Here is an 18222-nt window from a genome sequence, read left to right on the forward strand (position 1 = left end):
TTTAAATACAATTGTATAGTTGTAGTTGAAGTTGCATTCATAGATAAAATATTACAGCTCAAAGAAGGATATATTCACTACAAATAAAATAATTGGCTTTCTATATTCTTATATTTAGTCAAACTATAAATATCTCAATTAAAATATAACATATATAAGTCTTAAAAAAACAATTTTTAGAACTCACACGATCACCTCTACCATGTTCATCTCTCTCTCTATATAATTTTGATTTTAATGTCTTAATTGATAAGATGTATTAATTGAGAAAATAAACAATCGATTTTTCAAGTGTTGTTGATATATTGATTTATTGAATTATGTGTTTGGATGGACGAAATAAAATAGATTAGAATAAGATTTAGTACATGTTTGAATTAATTTTTTAAGTGATTAAAAGAAACGTCTATAGGTATAAAAAATGTTTACAAACATTTGGAGAGTCAATTTAAACGAATTCCTTAAATTTTAGAAAGAAAATTAGAAAAAACCACTGTTATAATATGACAACAGTTGTGATTATACATTAAAACTCTCAATTATAAAAATTAAGCTCTAAAACTTGTATATATGTTTAGATTTGATCATCAGATTTACATAATAATAGGAATTGAAATAATCGTACATGTTTGAGGGCCTGATTTAAATATTTGAAATCCAATTTTCTAATAGATATGAGCATGATACATCGAAAAACGAGTAAATCAACCAAATCGAAGAATTTCGATTGAAGGAAAAAAATAGGGTTTGTCAGTGTTGGTTTGAAAAGAATCAAATAGATTTTTGTATCTTTTTTAAAGAATAAAACTAACCGGCCAATTCCTACTCATCGACACTTTGAAATCGATTTGAACATCTATTAAACCGACGTCAATTCAATCACAATCTGATTCGAACGCTAACTCCAACTTATTGCTGCACACCTCTAATTTCTATGACCCGTTAACAGTTTAAACATCAAATTCAATACTGGTAAAAGTTTGAGCGTCCAATTTTTACTATTAAATAAAAACTATAATATATTAATATGTTTGTTTATTATTGATTAAGAAATAGTGATAGTAAATTATAGAGATGGATTAGACCGGCAGGTCGGCCATGACTTTTGGTCGGCGGATGGATCGCCACATAATCTTTTATTTTATTATTTTCAGCCAAATTATTTTATTGAATTAATTTCTATGTGGGACCCCATTATTTATGGGAATTCAATATTTTGCATTTAGAGCTCTGCTACGTGGCTACCCCTATTTTGTTTATTAGTAAAGGAAACAAATATTTTATTCCATTCTTACACTGGAAACTATTTGGAGCAAGGAATGAGTTATCATAATCATAAGTTATTATAGTTTGATTAGGAGAATTTGTGTTATGGAGTGTAGATTATTTTTGTTTTTATTATAATAATATACTTTTGGTATATAGACTATTTTAGTTTGACAAGAAAATAGTAAATAATATAGCAAATGATAGAAAATAATGGATATATAATAGTAAAAATTATAACAAATAGTAAATATCCGAGCAAATTTGAAGTTTAGCTAATTGGGTATTTTTAAATAATATTTACTGTAGTAATAAATGGTTATTATAGTTATAGATAATTTTTACTTCAAACAAGACCTTACATTTAATTTAATACTTTTACAAAGGAAAGATAAATATTAAAACACTAAATACGAAATAAACATTGGACTGAGCTAATTAATTTGCTTAAAATATCATATTGTTTGGAAGGAAATTTGAAATTTTGTTTAATTTTGTCATATTAATTTTTTTAAGCGAACTTCATAAATCAAACAAACTACTCGAGCAAAATCTTTGTGAAGAATAAAGGATAATCGATTGGGAAAACAAGAATCTCAATAGGTTGCATGCACTCCTTGAATATGAGAATAAGGCAAAGCCCTAAAAAAAATATAAACAACACATACAATGCGAGTAGGTATATTCAATTTGGTGAATACGACCGTATGCATCTAATTTAAATTATGTCGTTTCAATTTGTTTTTAAATTTTGTAGTTTAATAAAAGTTCGGGATCGTAAGATTATTTAATTAAAGATGAGAGATCACTTAATAAAAGTAAATGAAAGACCACTTCATAAAAGTTGAGAGATTGTTTAATAAAAGTTGAGGGATCGCTTAATAAAGTTGTAATCAACAATTTCTCAACTTTTACTAAAGGATCTTTTAACTTTTATTAAACGATCACCTGCTTTTATTAAGTCATCTCACAATAAATTTTATCAAACAATCTCCTAAATTTTATTAAACTTATGTCCAAAGTTTTCTTAAACAATCTCCCAACCTTTACTAAGCGATATTATTCCAACCTTTATTAAGCGATAATTAAACGATCATTCAACTTTTATTAAGCAATTTCTCATATTTTAATAAACGATCCCTAAGCTTTTATTAAGAGATCACTCAACTTTATTAAACGATCTCTCATTTTTTATTAAACGGTCGCTTAACTTTTATTAAATGATCTCTCATTTTTTATTAAGGGATCTCTCAATTTTTATTAGAACATCGTCGATTTCCTATTATTATGAACACGATCTTGGAAGAAAAATATATAAAGACTTACATTCTCTCGTTTCTTTTGAAATATTAGTTTATATAAAACATAAAATGTAATGAACGAAGATGAAATAATCAACTGAAAGTAAATAGAGTGACATTTCATTTAATACTAAAGGGTCACCTATGGATAAGTTTATAGAAATTAGTCAATCACAGTAAAACTTTTGCCTTTTGACTACATCCTTTATTTTTAAATTTATATTTTTTAGATCACATACGAAACAAAACCCCAATAAAGTATTCTAAATAAAACGTGTTTGTGCCACACATAAATGAGCATAAAGCATGTCAAAACTATCATCATATTTTTTTAGGGTATTCAAACAATTTGATAGCTCAAACAACTCATATTATCCAACCTAAACCATTGAAATAGATTGAGTTGGTTTTATTATCCGACATGGATGTGTCTTGAATTGAATAAATTCTCGTTGGATTGGGTTGATCCAACCCAACACATATTAAAACATTTAATTGTTTATTTGTCGTTTTTTAATGTTTTCTTTTTAGGATTATCACTATGTTTGTATTTCAACATGATCTGTAATCCCTTTCATTTCTTATAAGATCAATATCCATATACCAATTACCAATAATTATACGATCGTATTAGATGACATGAACTCAAATCTTATAATCAAAATAAGCCTTAGCAATAATTAATATAATGTAATATTTTATCTAAGGTGAGGTTTGATTCTCTATTCTCACAGAACATTATACTAAATAAGAAGCAAAGTTAACGAAAAGAAAAAGAAACCAAAATCTCATAAATCAAAATATAATTCTTATTTATTTTATTATTTCTCAAACAAAGCATTTTGAAATTAAAAAAAGAAAAAAAAAGAAAAAAAGTGATTGGTTGTGTAAAGTGTCGAAGTCGGTTGAACCAATGACACGTGTCAAAATCAGGAGGTTTGTACGAAGACCAAAACATGCGGCCTTCTTTTCTTGCGCGCCTTTCGCCTTTTTCTTTCTTTTTATTTTTATGATGATTCTATTTTCTAAAAATTTGCCCCTCCTTTTACCCATAAATTACACATTGCCCACCCACTTACCTCTCTCCACACGCTTCTAATAATCGTTCCTTTTCTTTTTCCGAGGCCTTCTAATTTCTAAATTAATAATCGCATTCTTATATATATATATATATAAAAAAAAGATTCAAGCTACAATTACAATGGCGGTGGGGTATTTTAGATTTTTATTTTCTTTTAATCTTTGGATATTATTTTTATTTCTATAATTACAATCTTGGTCTTTGTTTTAATAATTCTTAAATTTTTAACAAAGATGAAGTTTCAAGCTCAGAGTTAGATTTTGCTTTTCAATTTTTGTTGTATTGATAAAAATAACCGACCAAACATTCTACTTTAAAAAGGAAATACCATTTTTATAGATAATTCCAATCGAGAAGCACTAATTGACTATACACCTTGTGATATAGCCATATAGGTAAGAAATACCAATTTTCACTCATATTTTGCTTTCTTGTCCGAGAATGAAAATTATTATAATATTTTAAAATATATATTTGATTTTTTATTAGGAGATTTTTTTAAATACAGTAAAATAAATAATATATATTTTTTAAAAAATAACAAAATAAATTAAATTCTATTATATTGTAAGTGATATTTGGTAAAAATCTTTCGATCAAAATCCCAAATATCGCAGTATTTTGTAAATATTCTTAATAATTTTGTAATTTATAATAATTTTTATTTTATCCGAGTATAATATTTCGAAAAAAATGGAAAAAGAAATTGCATACTAATATATAAAATAAATATAATATTCACATTTTGCTTTTTGTTCTAGAATGAAAACTATTATAATATTATAAAATAAATATTTTGATTTTTCCTCCTATTATTTATATAAGGAGATTTTTTTTAAATATAGTAAAATGTATATTATATTTTTTAAAATATAGTAAAATAAACTAAATTTTATCTTTAATAAATATTGATACAAATAATATTTGATAAAAATCTTTAATTAAAATTTCAAATGTTATTTTATAAATATTTCTAACAATTTTATCATTTACGATAATTTTTTATTTTTTGGTGAGTATAAGATAGGGAAGAAAAACAATTTTTCTAAGGGAAAAAGAAATTGCCTATAGATATACACCTTTTTTAAAATTTTATAAAAAGGAACGAACCTACAAAAAGGAATTTTCCAAAAGGAAAATTTATTAAATTACGGAGCAAGTAAACGATTATGTAACTCCACCAATCAGATTTGTCCGTGATATTTCTTTTATCAACAACGGGTAATCCACGTCATACCCTATGAGGCGGTTCACGATCACACGTGTGGTACGTGTGAAAGAAGAAAAACCCTCCCTCTAGAATTCTCTATATAAACTCCCCCATTACGTTCCTCTATTTTTCATCCCTAACAAAATTTCTAAGACGAAGAAGTCGACACTTTTTTTTTCTCTCTCTCCCCTTGTTTTTCTTCTTCTTCCTTGATCTTGTTCTTTTGTGAATTTGAATCTATGGCAACCGTGATTCTTCCGCCACAGGACTGCCTTGGGAAAGGCTTACGCCACCAAGGATTGGTGCTATCGGCACCGTTGAATTCCCGGCGAAATTCTAACCCTAATAGTGCTAGTACTTCTTCAAACCCTAACTTCAATCACGACGATAAGAGTTGTTCAGGCAGACGGAGGAGGAGTGCATCGGTGGGATTGAAGGCTAACCGTCAAGCTAACAGAGAACGGAGCCGGGTGAGGGAGTCGTCTACTACGGCGAAGATGACAACGAAGAGTTTGGTTATGGGACAGGTTAAGATCCTGAAGCGTGGAGAAATATTAACTCCCGGTCGAGGAGTTGGTGGTGGCGGTGGTGGTGGCGATTCTTGTGGTAAGAGGAGATTGGAATCGAAAGTTGAGGAGGTGGATTTGGTTTTGGGATCTACTGATCGGTTGGGTCCAGACCCTGATTTGATGCAGAAGCAGGTTGTGTTAACGGAGTTCAAGGATGGTATGTATGCCGGATCGGGTGCGTTCTTCGCTTCGCCGCCTCCGAGTTCGGTGCCCTTGCCGTCTTTTGTAGTTAAGAACGGGATTGCAACAACCGATCTTAGGCGGTTGCTACGACTTGATTTAGAATGATCACGTCGAGTCAAAGAAGTGAGCAATTCCTTAAATGATTTGGGATGAATGGAATGATTGGGAAATGGTTTGAGGTTGGTGTCTTCTTACTTTCGATGGTGATTGCTTGGTTTTACCTCGGCATCTTCCTTTATTTTTTCAACAGGAGATGTTTGAGTTTTCGAGCAGATGAACTGACTAAAGTGAAGCTGACAGTTTTTCTAGGTTTCTATTACTCAAAACGACTAGGGTTTATAGGTGGGTTTCTTCTATATAGCAATATTACCGTTTCATTGTAGTGGGTGTTCGTTGTTTGAATTTGGGTGTGGGTTCTTACTTTTCCTTACAATTTAGGTGTTAGATATTATGATGTAGGTGTAATAGTTTGAATATGCTACGTATGCAGAATTTGAAGTTGTTTGTACCTTGTGCTTTGTTTCTTCAGACAGATTTCAATGTATAAATACAGAATTTGCTTTCTTTTCTATACATGATTGCCCCTTTGAATTTATCTTGCTTGCATCTTATCTTCAATAGCTTAACCGTTCATCATGAGCTCAAAAAATCCCACTCAGGAAGCCCCTGAATTTGTAAATCATTTGAATGTAACTTGGCTTTCTCAATAAAGACTATTAGAAAATTTAGACTTGCAGGGTTATTTTTCTTACCAGATTCCTGATGAGTTCTTCACTTCTTTTCTGCAAGCGACATATAGCAGAAATTGGATCAGAGAAGACAACAGGGTTAGTAAATAGAAGGGTGAAGAAAATGCAGGTTTTCATTTTCTTCTTATTTTACCTTCTGTTTCCTTGAAAAGCATCATTGATATCATCGGTGGATGGCCTTTTGGGGTACTTGGATAGTTCAATATATTTTTCCTTTCCTGAAGGTTCATCTATCCTTTTGTAGAGCTCATACCCATATGGATAAGACATCCTAAGACAAACAGGAGGATGAAATCAATTTGAATACTGCTTCTAATTTCATTCCAAGACTCCATTGGGAGGCAGCCTCAAAGCCACCTCCTAAAATGAAGTCCAAAATCAACCCTGAATGTAAAAGGAAACCACTAAAAACATCTTTTGCATTAACCAGGTTCAATAAGCTTTCTATTCTCTAATTGATCCTACTTCGACTTTGGGAAGGCATACATTCATGTTGTAAACAAATTCATGTAAATCTGTCATTTTTAAGTTGTTGAGGGTTTTGCAACAGAAGTTTTCATATAAGAAGAGGGAAAAAAACACTCCACATTTCAATTTTCAACCCTTTGTTTTTGTTTTACCTCAGAGCCCCCATGATTGGATACTGTGTCCCTGCATAATAGAGAAGCCGGAAGAAGTAGCAGATTTCAAACGATGCTGCATACTCCAGCCTTTTTTCACGCCCCATTGTCTAACAAGAATGTGAAGCATCAGACATGTTCTCTGTTCAAAACTTCATTCCAAATGATGTTTTTAATACTCACTTGCATAATTCCACTCGAACCAGGTAAGTCCTGAAAAATTGAGATAAAGCTAATCAAATTACACGATACAAAAATATAGAGTAGTAGGGTCAATGAACCAACTTATAATGAACGTCTGCTTAAAACAGATAAAAATTCGTAATACCGGGCGATGTTTCAATTACCTGCTGCAATTAACTTAGATTTCCAGTGATTTCTTGCCAATATTTGTTTTGTTGATGGTTCACAAATCAACGGATCATTGATAATAATGAAGCTCAATGATCCAACACTTGATATGTTTGGCAAGATGATCCCCGTGAACAAAGCATTGATAGATTCTAATTTCTAGTTCATTCCGAAATGTACGGCAGAGATCCCGATACAAATGAACAAGTATTGATGGATTCTAATTTAGGGTCAGTTAGAGACAAACCTTGAGCCTGGGATTTACAAGAATAACAGGTCGGTCGCCAGCTGCATCTGTCATCGCTTTCATATCCTGCATTTACTTGACAATATGATCTTCATAATCTATAAAGCTTCATCCTAAATCAAAGAGCACCATTTTCATATGTAGTTGATAATGTCCACGTTGTTGCTTACATCGATGATACAATTTCCAACAGCATTTTGAGGAGCTACTAAGATGAACATGTCATCTTGGTCGTCAACTTCTTTTGCACCTGCAATTACAAAATGAATATGAAAATCATTTGAAAGTCAAAAATCTTATGCAAATAGAAAGAAATTCAATTAATGTACTAGTGTTAGAATATCAATGTATCTTCAACTTTTTTGAATCATAGGAAATACACGATGAAAGACTTAGTTATTTACTTAAAAGTGCATACGTCTTCTTGGGCTCTTAGCTGGACCGGTCAAGTTTAATTATGACCTGCTTAGTTCTAATCCCTTAGGTCTTGATTTTCACGAATGGCATTATGAGCGACAAACGAGTTGTCTTTCCAGAGAAGATGACGTAAGATACTTCCCTTTCAGACTTTGTTGGCACAACATATTGCAAAGGGCCCTTACTATGAGATTTGGCAGAGCCTACCCTTACTACGGTTCTCACATTCTGAAATTTCACCAAAAATAGACCTCTTTCTACCGACTATTGGAATCGTACAAACATAAAAGGAGGTCGGTCCAAAGAACTCCAAAGAGGAAGAAAGGGAGTCCAAGAAACTACGTACACGAAGCCAAAGACAGAATGCCTATGTTCTACTGAGAAGGACGACCTCATTCCTGTTGAACTTAGAAAATTTCACCATGCTTCCTTTTGAATTAATTGAACTCCGAGCTAAAACATTGATGCTAACAAGAAACTTAGAACTTCACAACTCAAACGAAATATGGAATACAACTAAAAGAAACTGATTGGGAAGGAGAACAGGCGGGAGAATCATGAAGTCTAGAGTAAAAAATGAACCACGGAGCCAACGAGATTAACATCAAAATGGTCGCGAGAGTACACACTCCAGTCCAACGAGATTAACATGCAGGTGCAAACTAAGTGCATAAACTAAATTTTCATATGTTGAGATGAGTACCAATTGAACCAATCTTGACAAAGGTCCCGAGAGCCCCATACTCTCCCCAGTCCATGTATTCTAAGATTCTCCGAGTCCCAGCTAGCTGCAGTGGCATTCCAGAAAGTGCACCTTCCCCCATGGACCCTTGTATGCATACCTTGGAGATAAAATGTCAGATGGTGGGTACCAGCATTCTGGTCTCAAGAGAAATCAGAGAAATTACCTTCACACGTCTTCCATCATCAGCAAATGAAAGAGCAATGGTCCGAATAAGTTCCATAAGTGTACCTATTCGATAAACATCCTGTGGATTGCAGACTCGGTCAACTCAGGATTATTTTTAGGGGAATCAGGAGGAATAGGCTTCCTACCATTTCAGGATTAAGCTCAGGTATATTAATCTCCACCTGTTGATTGGGATTCAAAACAAACAAAAAATTATCAGCCTCTGAAGGTACACATTTTGATGACAATGTGAGAATCTATGTGGTATATGAATGCCCCAACATCATCTTTGAATTTCCCATAGTTTGCATTTGCAGAAGTATACCATTTAAGGCTTCACTTTGTAGTGTCATACAATGTTATGAAATACATCCACTTCTTTCATATAATCCAAGCTCTTGAACTCAACCCATCAGAAACGCAGAAAAAATATATTCCAGTACTAAAGACTACAAGACATGGAAATAATAACAGGGTCCAACCAATAATTGAACGAGATAATCAACTTGTTGTGGTTAAAACAGTCAAATTGTGCAGCTCTAGAAATTATGACTCATTCAGAACTTATGCGGGGATGTTTAATCTCAAATTTTACTAAAAATAAAACTGTTAGGTTATTGATACTTCATTTAAAAAAACCATAGATGAATTCTATAACATAGGAAGATAAACTAGTCTGAATAAAAGTAGGTTTAACACCGAACCTTTAATCTAGTTCTACCGGCTTGTACCGCACGCTTGGTGGCTTCAAGCACATCATCGTAGAAGTATTTCCTGATTTCTCTCGAGTGAGGAATGTTATTCAATCTAGTTGGTATCCCTCTCCAGCTATCCTGTAAAAAGAGAATAGATAAGTACGTAAACACATATTGAGAGTGATTCTTCTAGTCATTATAAATCTTATATATTTAAGGAAACCTCTAATAATTTTTTTCTTCTGATGAATCTTATTTTAATGTCTATTACAAACACATGATTTGCAGAAAATAATGAATATTTAAAAAATTTCTGTTCTCAATCATACAGAGCAAACCTGAGTTGAAGTACTCTTGAATCCGAGGGTTGATTTCCCTAATACAAAGGATATGTAGGATGTGATTTGATAAATGTACAGATAAATAGCTTAAACATGCGATAATAAATAGCTTCTCATATATAAGGAAAAAAAATGTAGTAATATCAGATTAACCATTTTGAAGAATCAGCAGTGACTATCATTAAATATAAAATTGTAATTACAAGCCACCCATGGACGGTTCCTTTATTGTCTGGTAAAAGTTGGGTGAATTCCGCAGAAAATAAAGAATTACCTGACTTCGTAGCCTTTTCTTTTTGTATCTGTGATAACAATGATGACAATTCTTCGAAAATTTCTTCTTTAGGACGGCTTCCATCAATCTATATTTATAGGATTGTTAAATATCGTTGGAATTTATATGAAAGGAAGAAACGAAGGTTAGAAATAAATGCAACGGAAGACACATATATGCATACTTATGACAAGCACACTCATAATTAACTACCTTCTTTGCAATATTCGTGTACACTGGCGCTATCGCTTCTGCATTACGCTTATAAATTTCCAAACGCTGCTTTACCTAAACAGAAATTACATTAAATAAATGTTAGAATGCCTATAACACAATAGCCAGTCATACAAAAAGCAAGCACACAGGATCGTGTCCTGTAAATATTTGAACAATTTCTTACCTTTTCCTCAGTGTCATCAGGTCGAATGACAAGTCTCCCTTTAATTTCCTCCGTTTCTGGGGGAAAATATTTTAGATGGTAAATCTTCCCAGTCTCTGGGTCAACCCTTCGACCAATGCATCTGTCGATTAGAATTTCGTCAGGAACCTGAGTATTAGAAATGTACAATCAAACCTCTAAACACTAAAACAAAAAGTTCATCATCACTGGTACGAGAAATTCAATTTGCTCAAAATGCAAGCCAACTTATTGTGCAATTAATATATAAAACATCTACCCGAAATACACTTGTGGAAAATTCACAATTTTATTGGAACAGAGCTGTCTAGTCGGAAGCATCCCTCCAAGAGGGAAAAAATATATACACATAGTGAGAAAAAGAGAGAGGGAACATTTCTAGATTCTATTATGATTAAGGCCCATGAGTGTTAACGCATTGAGTCAGAACGTATTTCAAACATATAGATAAAGTACATTGTTGACGAAATCAAAAGTCATGTATCTTTTTCTAAGGAATTGCCTTAAATGCTCTTTCTAGGCAGTGTCACAATTTGAATAACAGATTGAAGAGATGACCAAAAAGTTCAAGAAATTGATCCACAAGTTGTAGTTTAAATGGGCGGCTATAGCTGTACAAATGGTCTAATTCTTTCCGAGCTTAAAGATAGAACCATGATTGGGATACCAAGTCCTATGGTAAAATCCTATCGTGAACCTGAACGAAGTGTAGTACTCCAGGATATCAAAATATTTCGAAGTACAAGATATTTACTTTAATTATTATTTTAAATTCCAACAAATGGAAATTAGTGCATGAAGTACATACGTCTAAAATAAGATAAATATCTGGCCTGATTTGCAACTCCTGCAAACTTTCCGCTTGCGAAAGGGTCCGTGGATATCCATCTAAAAGCCATCCCTTTTCTGTTGCATCCTTGCATGATAACCGTGTTGTCACCATCTACAAAACAAAATAAGCTCACATCATGAACACCACACAGGTAAGAAAGTCAATTTTGAGCTCGAAAGAGCATTTATCCACGTCTTACAGTAGTCACAATTTCATCAGGAACAAGCCGTCCAGAATTCATGAACTCTTTCGCTTGGTTTCCAATTTCTGACCCAGCAGCAATTTCTGCTCTTAATATATCACCAGTTGATATGTGCACGAGGCCAAACTGAAGAATGAGCCGAAATCAGTCAATGAAGTAAACATGATACTTTAAAAACTTATGAACCATGATAGAATAGCTTTTTGACATTTTCTTCAAGATAAATTAAGAATGATGTAAAACCAGTTTTCTAGACGTGTGGTGTCTTTTTTTTTCTCTTCTTTCTTTTGTAACTGTATCAAGCAAATCCTGAATTGCTGGTAATCTCAATTCTCAAGTCCCAGTTTGAGTTATGGCAACATTATTGCGTAATAACAATTGCACCCTTTTACTCTCCACCAAAATATGACAATACTGAAATATCATGTTTGTACTAACATTGACATTATCAGCATTACAATCTTCTAACTATAGAGCAGAATTTCAGCAAGACAACTCACATTCTTCAATCAAACATGAATTCAGACCAGGACACGGAAACGAGACATTGGTACAACCCGAAAACTTGACCCAAAAAGTGCATGTGCTTGCCCGCTGCATTTGGTTACCAAGGTAATTTATAGGATATGAAATTCTGAGTATATGGCCACGGCAACTTAAACTTCTCCACTCAAAGCACTTATTATTATTATTAATATTTGTTAGTGATATAATATCTCAAACCATGCTCTGTAAATATATCGGTCAATTTACAAACATTTTGACTAATATTATCAACTCGTCTAATTCTACAAAGTCTGAGTGTCCAAGAAACTTGAAGGACTACTGGAACTCGTTCTCTCTTAGCCCTTTTTTAAATGGTAGACTCATGCTCTTTATTTACTATTAGACCTTCGTTTAGGAACCCTCTATTATCTACGTGTTCTTCTTAACCACTAGACCAACTCCATAATGGTTGTATCTTAATAGCCAAGATATTATTATAAAATCAATCATGCCATAGTTTAAAACTTACTCATTAATTTATTTACGTGATATTGAAACTATTTTATTTGAATATTTTATATGGCTAACAAACAAACTTTAAAACTACGGACATAAATAACAATCTAAACTACGTTGAGTAGAAGACAAAAGGCACAGACAAGTTAGAATAGAACTACCATTTACTTTAGATTAAAAAATTCTCATTGCAACTTGAACTTCTTCGTCCCAAATTAAGAACAAACCGAAACATTAAGCGTTCACAATTCACATGGCAGGATAAGTCACATATACTCCAACAAGCATTTTTGAGGATGTTCCAGTCAACTAATAGGATTTCCTTTTATTCATCTAAATTTCAGTTACCTTCTGAACTATCAACTCGCACTGAGTTCCTTTACCGGAGGCTGGCGCACCCGATATCATCACCTTCAACGGCTCCGCAGCTGCACAATTCACCTTCAGGCCCTAAAGAAACACATAATCTCAAATAAAAGAACGGAAAACACAAAGAAGAACAAAATTTCAGAAATCGAACCTTCAATTTAGGGGTTGGAGTCAAATGGGGGTGGGTAAAGACAGAGGAGGAGCGAAAGCGAGTAGGACGAAATGAGGATAGATGAAGAGAAAGAGAGGAAGGGGAAGAAGAAGAAGAAGAAGAAGGAGAAGATATGGAAAGAGGGGAGATGGAGGGTGTGGAAGAGACATTGGTGGATTGTAGGGAAGAAAGTGAAGTGATGGCCATTGTTGGTTGAGTTGAGCTTTGATCAAACCATGAAGAAACTGCAAATGGAAGTGAGTTGAAGGTTGAGGATAACGGTGAAGGAATTTTTAGTGGTGTATACTTAAAAGAGAAAAGAACGAGAGAATTCAATACAATCAATTTCAACTAAATTTTGAAGTGAATTTCTTTTTATTGAGCTAAATTATAGAGAATATAAATGCTATTTATTTATAGACATAGTAAAACAAATATTGATAGATTTCTCCAACACTTATCAAATATAATATTAACGATAAATTTTTATTAATTTCTATCGTTGATATACTTTTCTCACGTAATAATTTTAATTTTGAGTTACTTTTATGTATATATATTATGTATATATAGCAAAATAACCAACTTGTTTAGAAATATAACAAAAGGATAAATAATTTGTTTAATCTAATGAACCAACTCTTTTTATTTTCTATATTTAAAAATATTTTCAATGATTTTTACATTAAAACAATTTCAATTAAATAGTTAGGAATATATCTCATGGGTTTTAGGTTCTAAGGAAATGAAAAAAATGGGAAGATGGAAATTTTGCTTCATTCACTTTAGTCCACAAGTTTAGTTTTTTTTTTCTTTTTCTTATGATGAGATGGGGTACATAAGCTTTCTTTTTTGGTGCAACCGAGTCGGTAGGAATTGAATCAAGAATCTTTAGATTTTTAATTTATACAAATATCAATTGAATTATTTTTTTTTGTTGACGGGACATATAAATTGTTCCTAACGAGATGGTCATTCAATTTATAGCAATTATTATTTGTAGAAGTATTATTATTTTTCAAAGTTTATTAATCTTAAATATTCTATTTTCTAGTTGTTACTTTCTTTTATAATTAAATTGTTGTAAAAAATGAATCAACATTACTGGTATTCATAGTTTTTGTGTGCATTGTGACATCAATTTTTTTGGGAAAGTGTGACAACTAATTGAAAGGTAAGTACACATATCGTATCTCTATTATTGATAATGTTTATGTGTAGTGTGAATATGGTAACCTTTTGTTTTCCTATTAGGTTTTGCAAGAATCTATTGGAGTAATTAAGCGATGTAAGCACCTCTCATTATGTTCAACTCTACTATTCCCTTTGTAGGATTTAAAACTTAGATTGCAATGTATCTCATACTTTACTACATATAGATTCTTGTAAACTCTTTACCAAAAAAGGTTATTAGTAAATCTTTTCGTACAAATATCATAAAGTGTATAATAACGTGCTTGTGTGTATATATATCTATATCTATATATGTATATATTAAAGTGTTGACGGTTTGTTTTTATATGAGTAAGTAATTAGAATTACTTTGTAACTGAATTGGTTTGTATAATGGCAGGGCTGCAAGAAATAATGACCATCGATTAATGTATTTTCTTGAAAAAACAATATGGTACTATAGGAGTATATGCTAGACATGTTATCGACATTAAATTATAGTAACGTTAGGCCTATTCTTGACAGAAAAAATGTCAAATTATATAAATTCGTGACATTTTATAACAGTCGTCAATATGCAAGAAATTACAGATAATTAATTATCTAAGATATAAAATAATGATATTTATTATTTGTCAATACTACTAGCTATGTGACATTTATTTTTCGTCGTGACAATATTATTATGACAAAATTTTCAAAAAACTGTAAAAAACTGTCAAGAATTTTAAATCTGATAGTTTTTAAATGTCACGGTAGGCCATTTTCCTTGTAATGTTGGTTTTTGAATGATAATTTATTTTGAATGACAAAACTGTCGAAAATGTTTACAAATATAAAAAAATTTAACTATCTATCAGTAACAGACAATGATAGACATCTATATGTAAAAAAAGATAGACTTATTGACACTTAATATCTACCATGGTATTGTTTTTTAAGGCAATTATTTTGTCGATATAAGTTCCAAATATTGGCTTTTCTTGTTAATTAAGCATTTAAAACATGTCACGAAAACAATGATATGACATATTTACAATATCAATAACCTGTTTTCAATAACAAATACCGATTTCTCAAATGTCAAAAATTGATTTTTAACGATGGATTCCTAAATGTTTCATACGTATTATTACAAAATTATCATTAAACAATATTTTGAATTTTAGATTTATGTTCATATTTAAATATTATCATTAAATAATAGTTGGATTATGTTCGTATTGATACAAATAATACTTAAATATTTCATTCGTATGAATTTAAATTATTTTAAAATAAAAATACAACTATATTGTGTTGTAATTATAAACTAGCATTTGAAAACATCTCTGAATAAGTCCACTATACATTTAATTTTTTTTAAATTAAATTAAAATAAAAGACTAAATTTAATTAATGAAGTCTATAAAAGTCAATGGTCATATTCTAAGGAAATTTAAAGTTTGCAATATTGTTTCTTTTTCTTTTTTTAAAGAAATAATTAGATGATAAACTATAAGTGAGGGATAGGATTCAACCCTAATCATCTTCAACTCTAATAATGAAAAATAAATATGAAGTATGAGTTCGGATGGTTCCTATTACTACATTGTGTCCAGAATAAGAAATCACGTAATAAGGTGTCGACAGTATTAAACTGTTGGTATAATTAAATTTTTTATAATCCATTTCACTTGCTTAAGTTTTTGGATCAATAATAAATCTTTTCTCATAGTTTTTTCTAATGAAATCGAGTGAGAAGGTACACACACGTATAATTAAATTACATTAGCCCAATCTGTGTGTGTGTTTGTTGGTATAATACCATTTTACTTGCGTAAGTTTCTGGATCGATAATAAATCTTTTCTCATAGTTTTTTCTAATTAAATCGAGTGAGAATATGCAAGGCAACTTTGGGTGGATATTTTGGTATGGTTTTCTAGCTATCTTAACTTAAACTTTGTGTGTTTTTATTTTGGCATGAGTTTGATTTTGATTATAGTTTATGTGATTGGGGTAAAATTACTTTGAAAGCATCGGTAATAATATGCAATATGAGGGTTTCAATCAACTTGACTATATCTATATCTATATGTATAGGGTTTTAAATTTACCTTCTAGGTTATTTTGAGATTGATTTGGTTTTAAATCGTGGTTCATGTTATAACCTCTATGCTCTCTATTATACCTAAAGGAAAGTAATATCAAATTTACGATTTGTTTGTCGATATTAATTATGTAAACTTTTGTGCGGATGGTTAGTTTATTCTTTTACGATTTCTATTAATTTAATTTTGATTTTGTTGATTCTGTTGACACCTAACATGAATTTTAATTAGAATTGATACACCTAAATTTTATATTTATAGTATTTTGATCTTAGAAACGAAAAAGTCATTGACTTCTTTTATAGTGCTTAAAAGAAATTTAATTATATAGATGATCCATTTTAAAGGTCTAAAATGACAAATGACCTAGCTTTTTTTAAAATGTGAAATGTCACTCTGCTGATGTCACGTTCGCACGAATTTACGATATCTCTCTCTTTTTTTTCTCTTCTTCTTTCTCGCACATGTTTTTCTCCCTTTATGTTTTCTTCTTTGGCACGGTGAGTCCACGTGAGCAACTCTGGTGCACGACCAACTTCCTGTGAATATAGAGCGATGAAGAGTGAGAGACGGAGTGGAAAGAGAGAGTGAGAGATTGAGAGACAATGAGTGAGAAAGTGAGAACGAGAGAAAAGAAAGCAACACCATGAAATGGAAAAGACTATCGAAACGAACAATACTGATTTTGAGAGAGAGACACCAATTTTGGCTAAAACGATACCGATGTTGAGTGAGACGAGTGAGAGCGAGACTGCTTTTCCAACGTATACGAGTGTATTTTGTTAATAATTTCACTTATATTTTACGTCAGCAAAGGACCATTCGACATGTTTTAAAAAAAAAGTTGGGTCATTTGACATTTTCTCCCAAATTCTAGGTCATTCATGCGCAAACTCCTTAAAAAAAGCTCATTCACTTCTTTTTCTGAACCTTTCTGATATCGGATTCACTCTCTCTTGTGTGTTTATACATACATTTCTACGTATATTAATCATTCTATGTGTTGGACCTTTATAGCTATAAGAACATGGATTGAGAAAGGTATGCTTACCAAAAAGATGATATTTGGACTTCCTTTCGATGGATGGGCATGGAAACTTGAGAGATCTTACAATCACAATGTGTTTTCACCTGCCCAAGGACCTGCTCAAGGACAAAATATATCCATGGAAGGTCTCATAGAGTATAGGAATATTAAGAAATTTATAGTTGATAACAATAATAATGCCACTAATGTTCTCATTGACCACAAATATCCAATTGCCTACACTCATTGTGATAATACTTGGATTGCCTATGAAAGTGAAGAATCTATAACAGCCAAGATTGCAAAAGTTAAAATCAACTTGGCAATGCTTGGTTACTTTGTTTCAAATATTGCAGCCCATGATGATCATGATTCTCTATCTAAAGCAGCATCGAGGGAATGGAGAAAATCATATGGTTACTATTGGTGGTAAATTTAATTCCTTCTATTTAGTATTGATTTCAAACCCGCGAATAACGGAAGTGTTACGTATATATATATATCGATAGTTTTGGTAGTTTTAAATTTTGAATTTCTCCATTATTGTTGTGTGATAGTCTCTGCAAGAAAAGAAAATAAAAAATAGTTCAAATATAATATTTACTAGTCGTGTAAAGAAAATATTATTCAACTAACTTTAATTAGAGATAAAATGTGAAAATTTGTTATATGTAATATGAAATCATTATATAACTTAAATTCCGTCTAACATTTTACATATGGACAAAGCGAAGTTAGATACA

The 18222-nt window shown here is 31.5% G+C and overlaps 3 protein-coding genes across 4 annotated transcripts; 2 read left to right on the forward strand and 1 right to left on the reverse strand.

Moving 5' to 3' along the window:
- Positions 1 to 4983: 4983 nt before the first annotated feature.
- On the forward strand, positions 4984 to 6183 carry LOC103496651 (uncharacterized). The gene has a single exon (XM_008458592.3). It carries the CDS (start codon positions 5098 to 5100, stop codon positions 5713 to 5715), a length of 618 nt encoding a protein of 205 aa, XP_008456814.1. The 5' UTR covers positions 4984 to 5097; the 3' UTR covers positions 5716 to 6183.
- LOC103496638 (adenylate kinase 5, chloroplastic) lies at positions 6067 to 13568 on the reverse strand. 2 transcript variants are annotated; one of them, XM_008458579.3, is made up of 19 exons: positions 13189 to 13568; positions 13017 to 13118; positions 11664 to 11792; positions 11441 to 11575; positions 10615 to 10761; positions 10428 to 10502; positions 10215 to 10302; positions 9938 to 9975; positions 9609 to 9737; positions 9051 to 9086; positions 8903 to 8983; positions 8698 to 8836; positions 7748 to 7827; positions 7578 to 7643; positions 7163 to 7192; positions 6980 to 7089; positions 6493 to 6630; positions 6363 to 6392; positions 6067 to 6276 (listed from the first exon to the last, which is right to left on the reverse strand). In XM_008458579.3, exons 1-19 carry the CDS (start codon positions 13393 to 13395, stop codon positions 6252 to 6254), a joined length of 1785 nt encoding a protein of 594 aa, XP_008456801.2. In that variant the 5' UTR covers positions 13396 to 13568; the 3' UTR covers positions 6067 to 6251. The 2 variants fall into 2 exon arrangements, with proteins under 2 accessions (XP_008456801.2, XP_050940769.1); XM_051084812.1 differs by having other exon boundaries at positions 13017 to 13096; positions 13189 to 13336.
- Positions 13569 to 17510: 3942 nt separating this feature from the next.
- Positions 17511 to 17912, forward strand: LOC107991275 (class V chitinase-like). Its single transcript, XM_017046029.2, has one exon. The coding sequence runs from the start codon at positions 17511 to 17513 to the stop codon at positions 17910 to 17912; it is 402 nt and encodes a 133-aa protein (XP_016901518.2).
- Positions 17913 to 18222: the final 310 nt, after the last annotated feature.

This window comes from Cucumis melo, chromosome 5, assembly GCF_025177605.1.
Source record: "Cucumis melo cultivar AY chromosome 5, USDA_Cmelo_AY_1.0, whole genome shotgun sequence".
NCBI lineage: Eukaryota > Viridiplantae > Streptophyta > Magnoliopsida > Cucurbitales > Cucurbitaceae > Cucumis > Cucumis melo.

What these genes read in the sequence shown, in the direction of transcription:
- LOC103496651 (XM_008458592.3), top strand. Translation starts at nt 5,098, where the DNA reads ATGGCAACCGTGATTCTTCCGCCACAGGACTGCCTTGGGAAAGGCTTA.
- LOC103496638 (XM_008458579.3), bottom strand. Translation starts at nt 13,395, where the DNA reads ATGGCCATCACTTCACTTTCTTCCCTACAATCCACCAATGTCTCTTCC. An exon ending in CCGGTAGAACTAGATTAAAG is followed by an intron (nt 9,087 to 9,608) that starts GTTCGGTGTTAA and finishes CCCAATCAACAG; the next exon opens with GTGGAGATTAATATACCTGA. An exon ending in TTGGAAATTGTATCATCGAT is followed by an intron (nt 7,644 to 7,747) that starts GTAAGCAACAAC and finishes AAGTAAATGCAG; the next exon opens with GATATGAAAGCGATGACAGA.
- LOC107991275 (XM_017046029.2), top strand. Translation starts at nt 17,511, where the DNA reads ATGATATTTGGACTTCCTTTCGATGGATGGGCATGGAAACTTGAGAGA.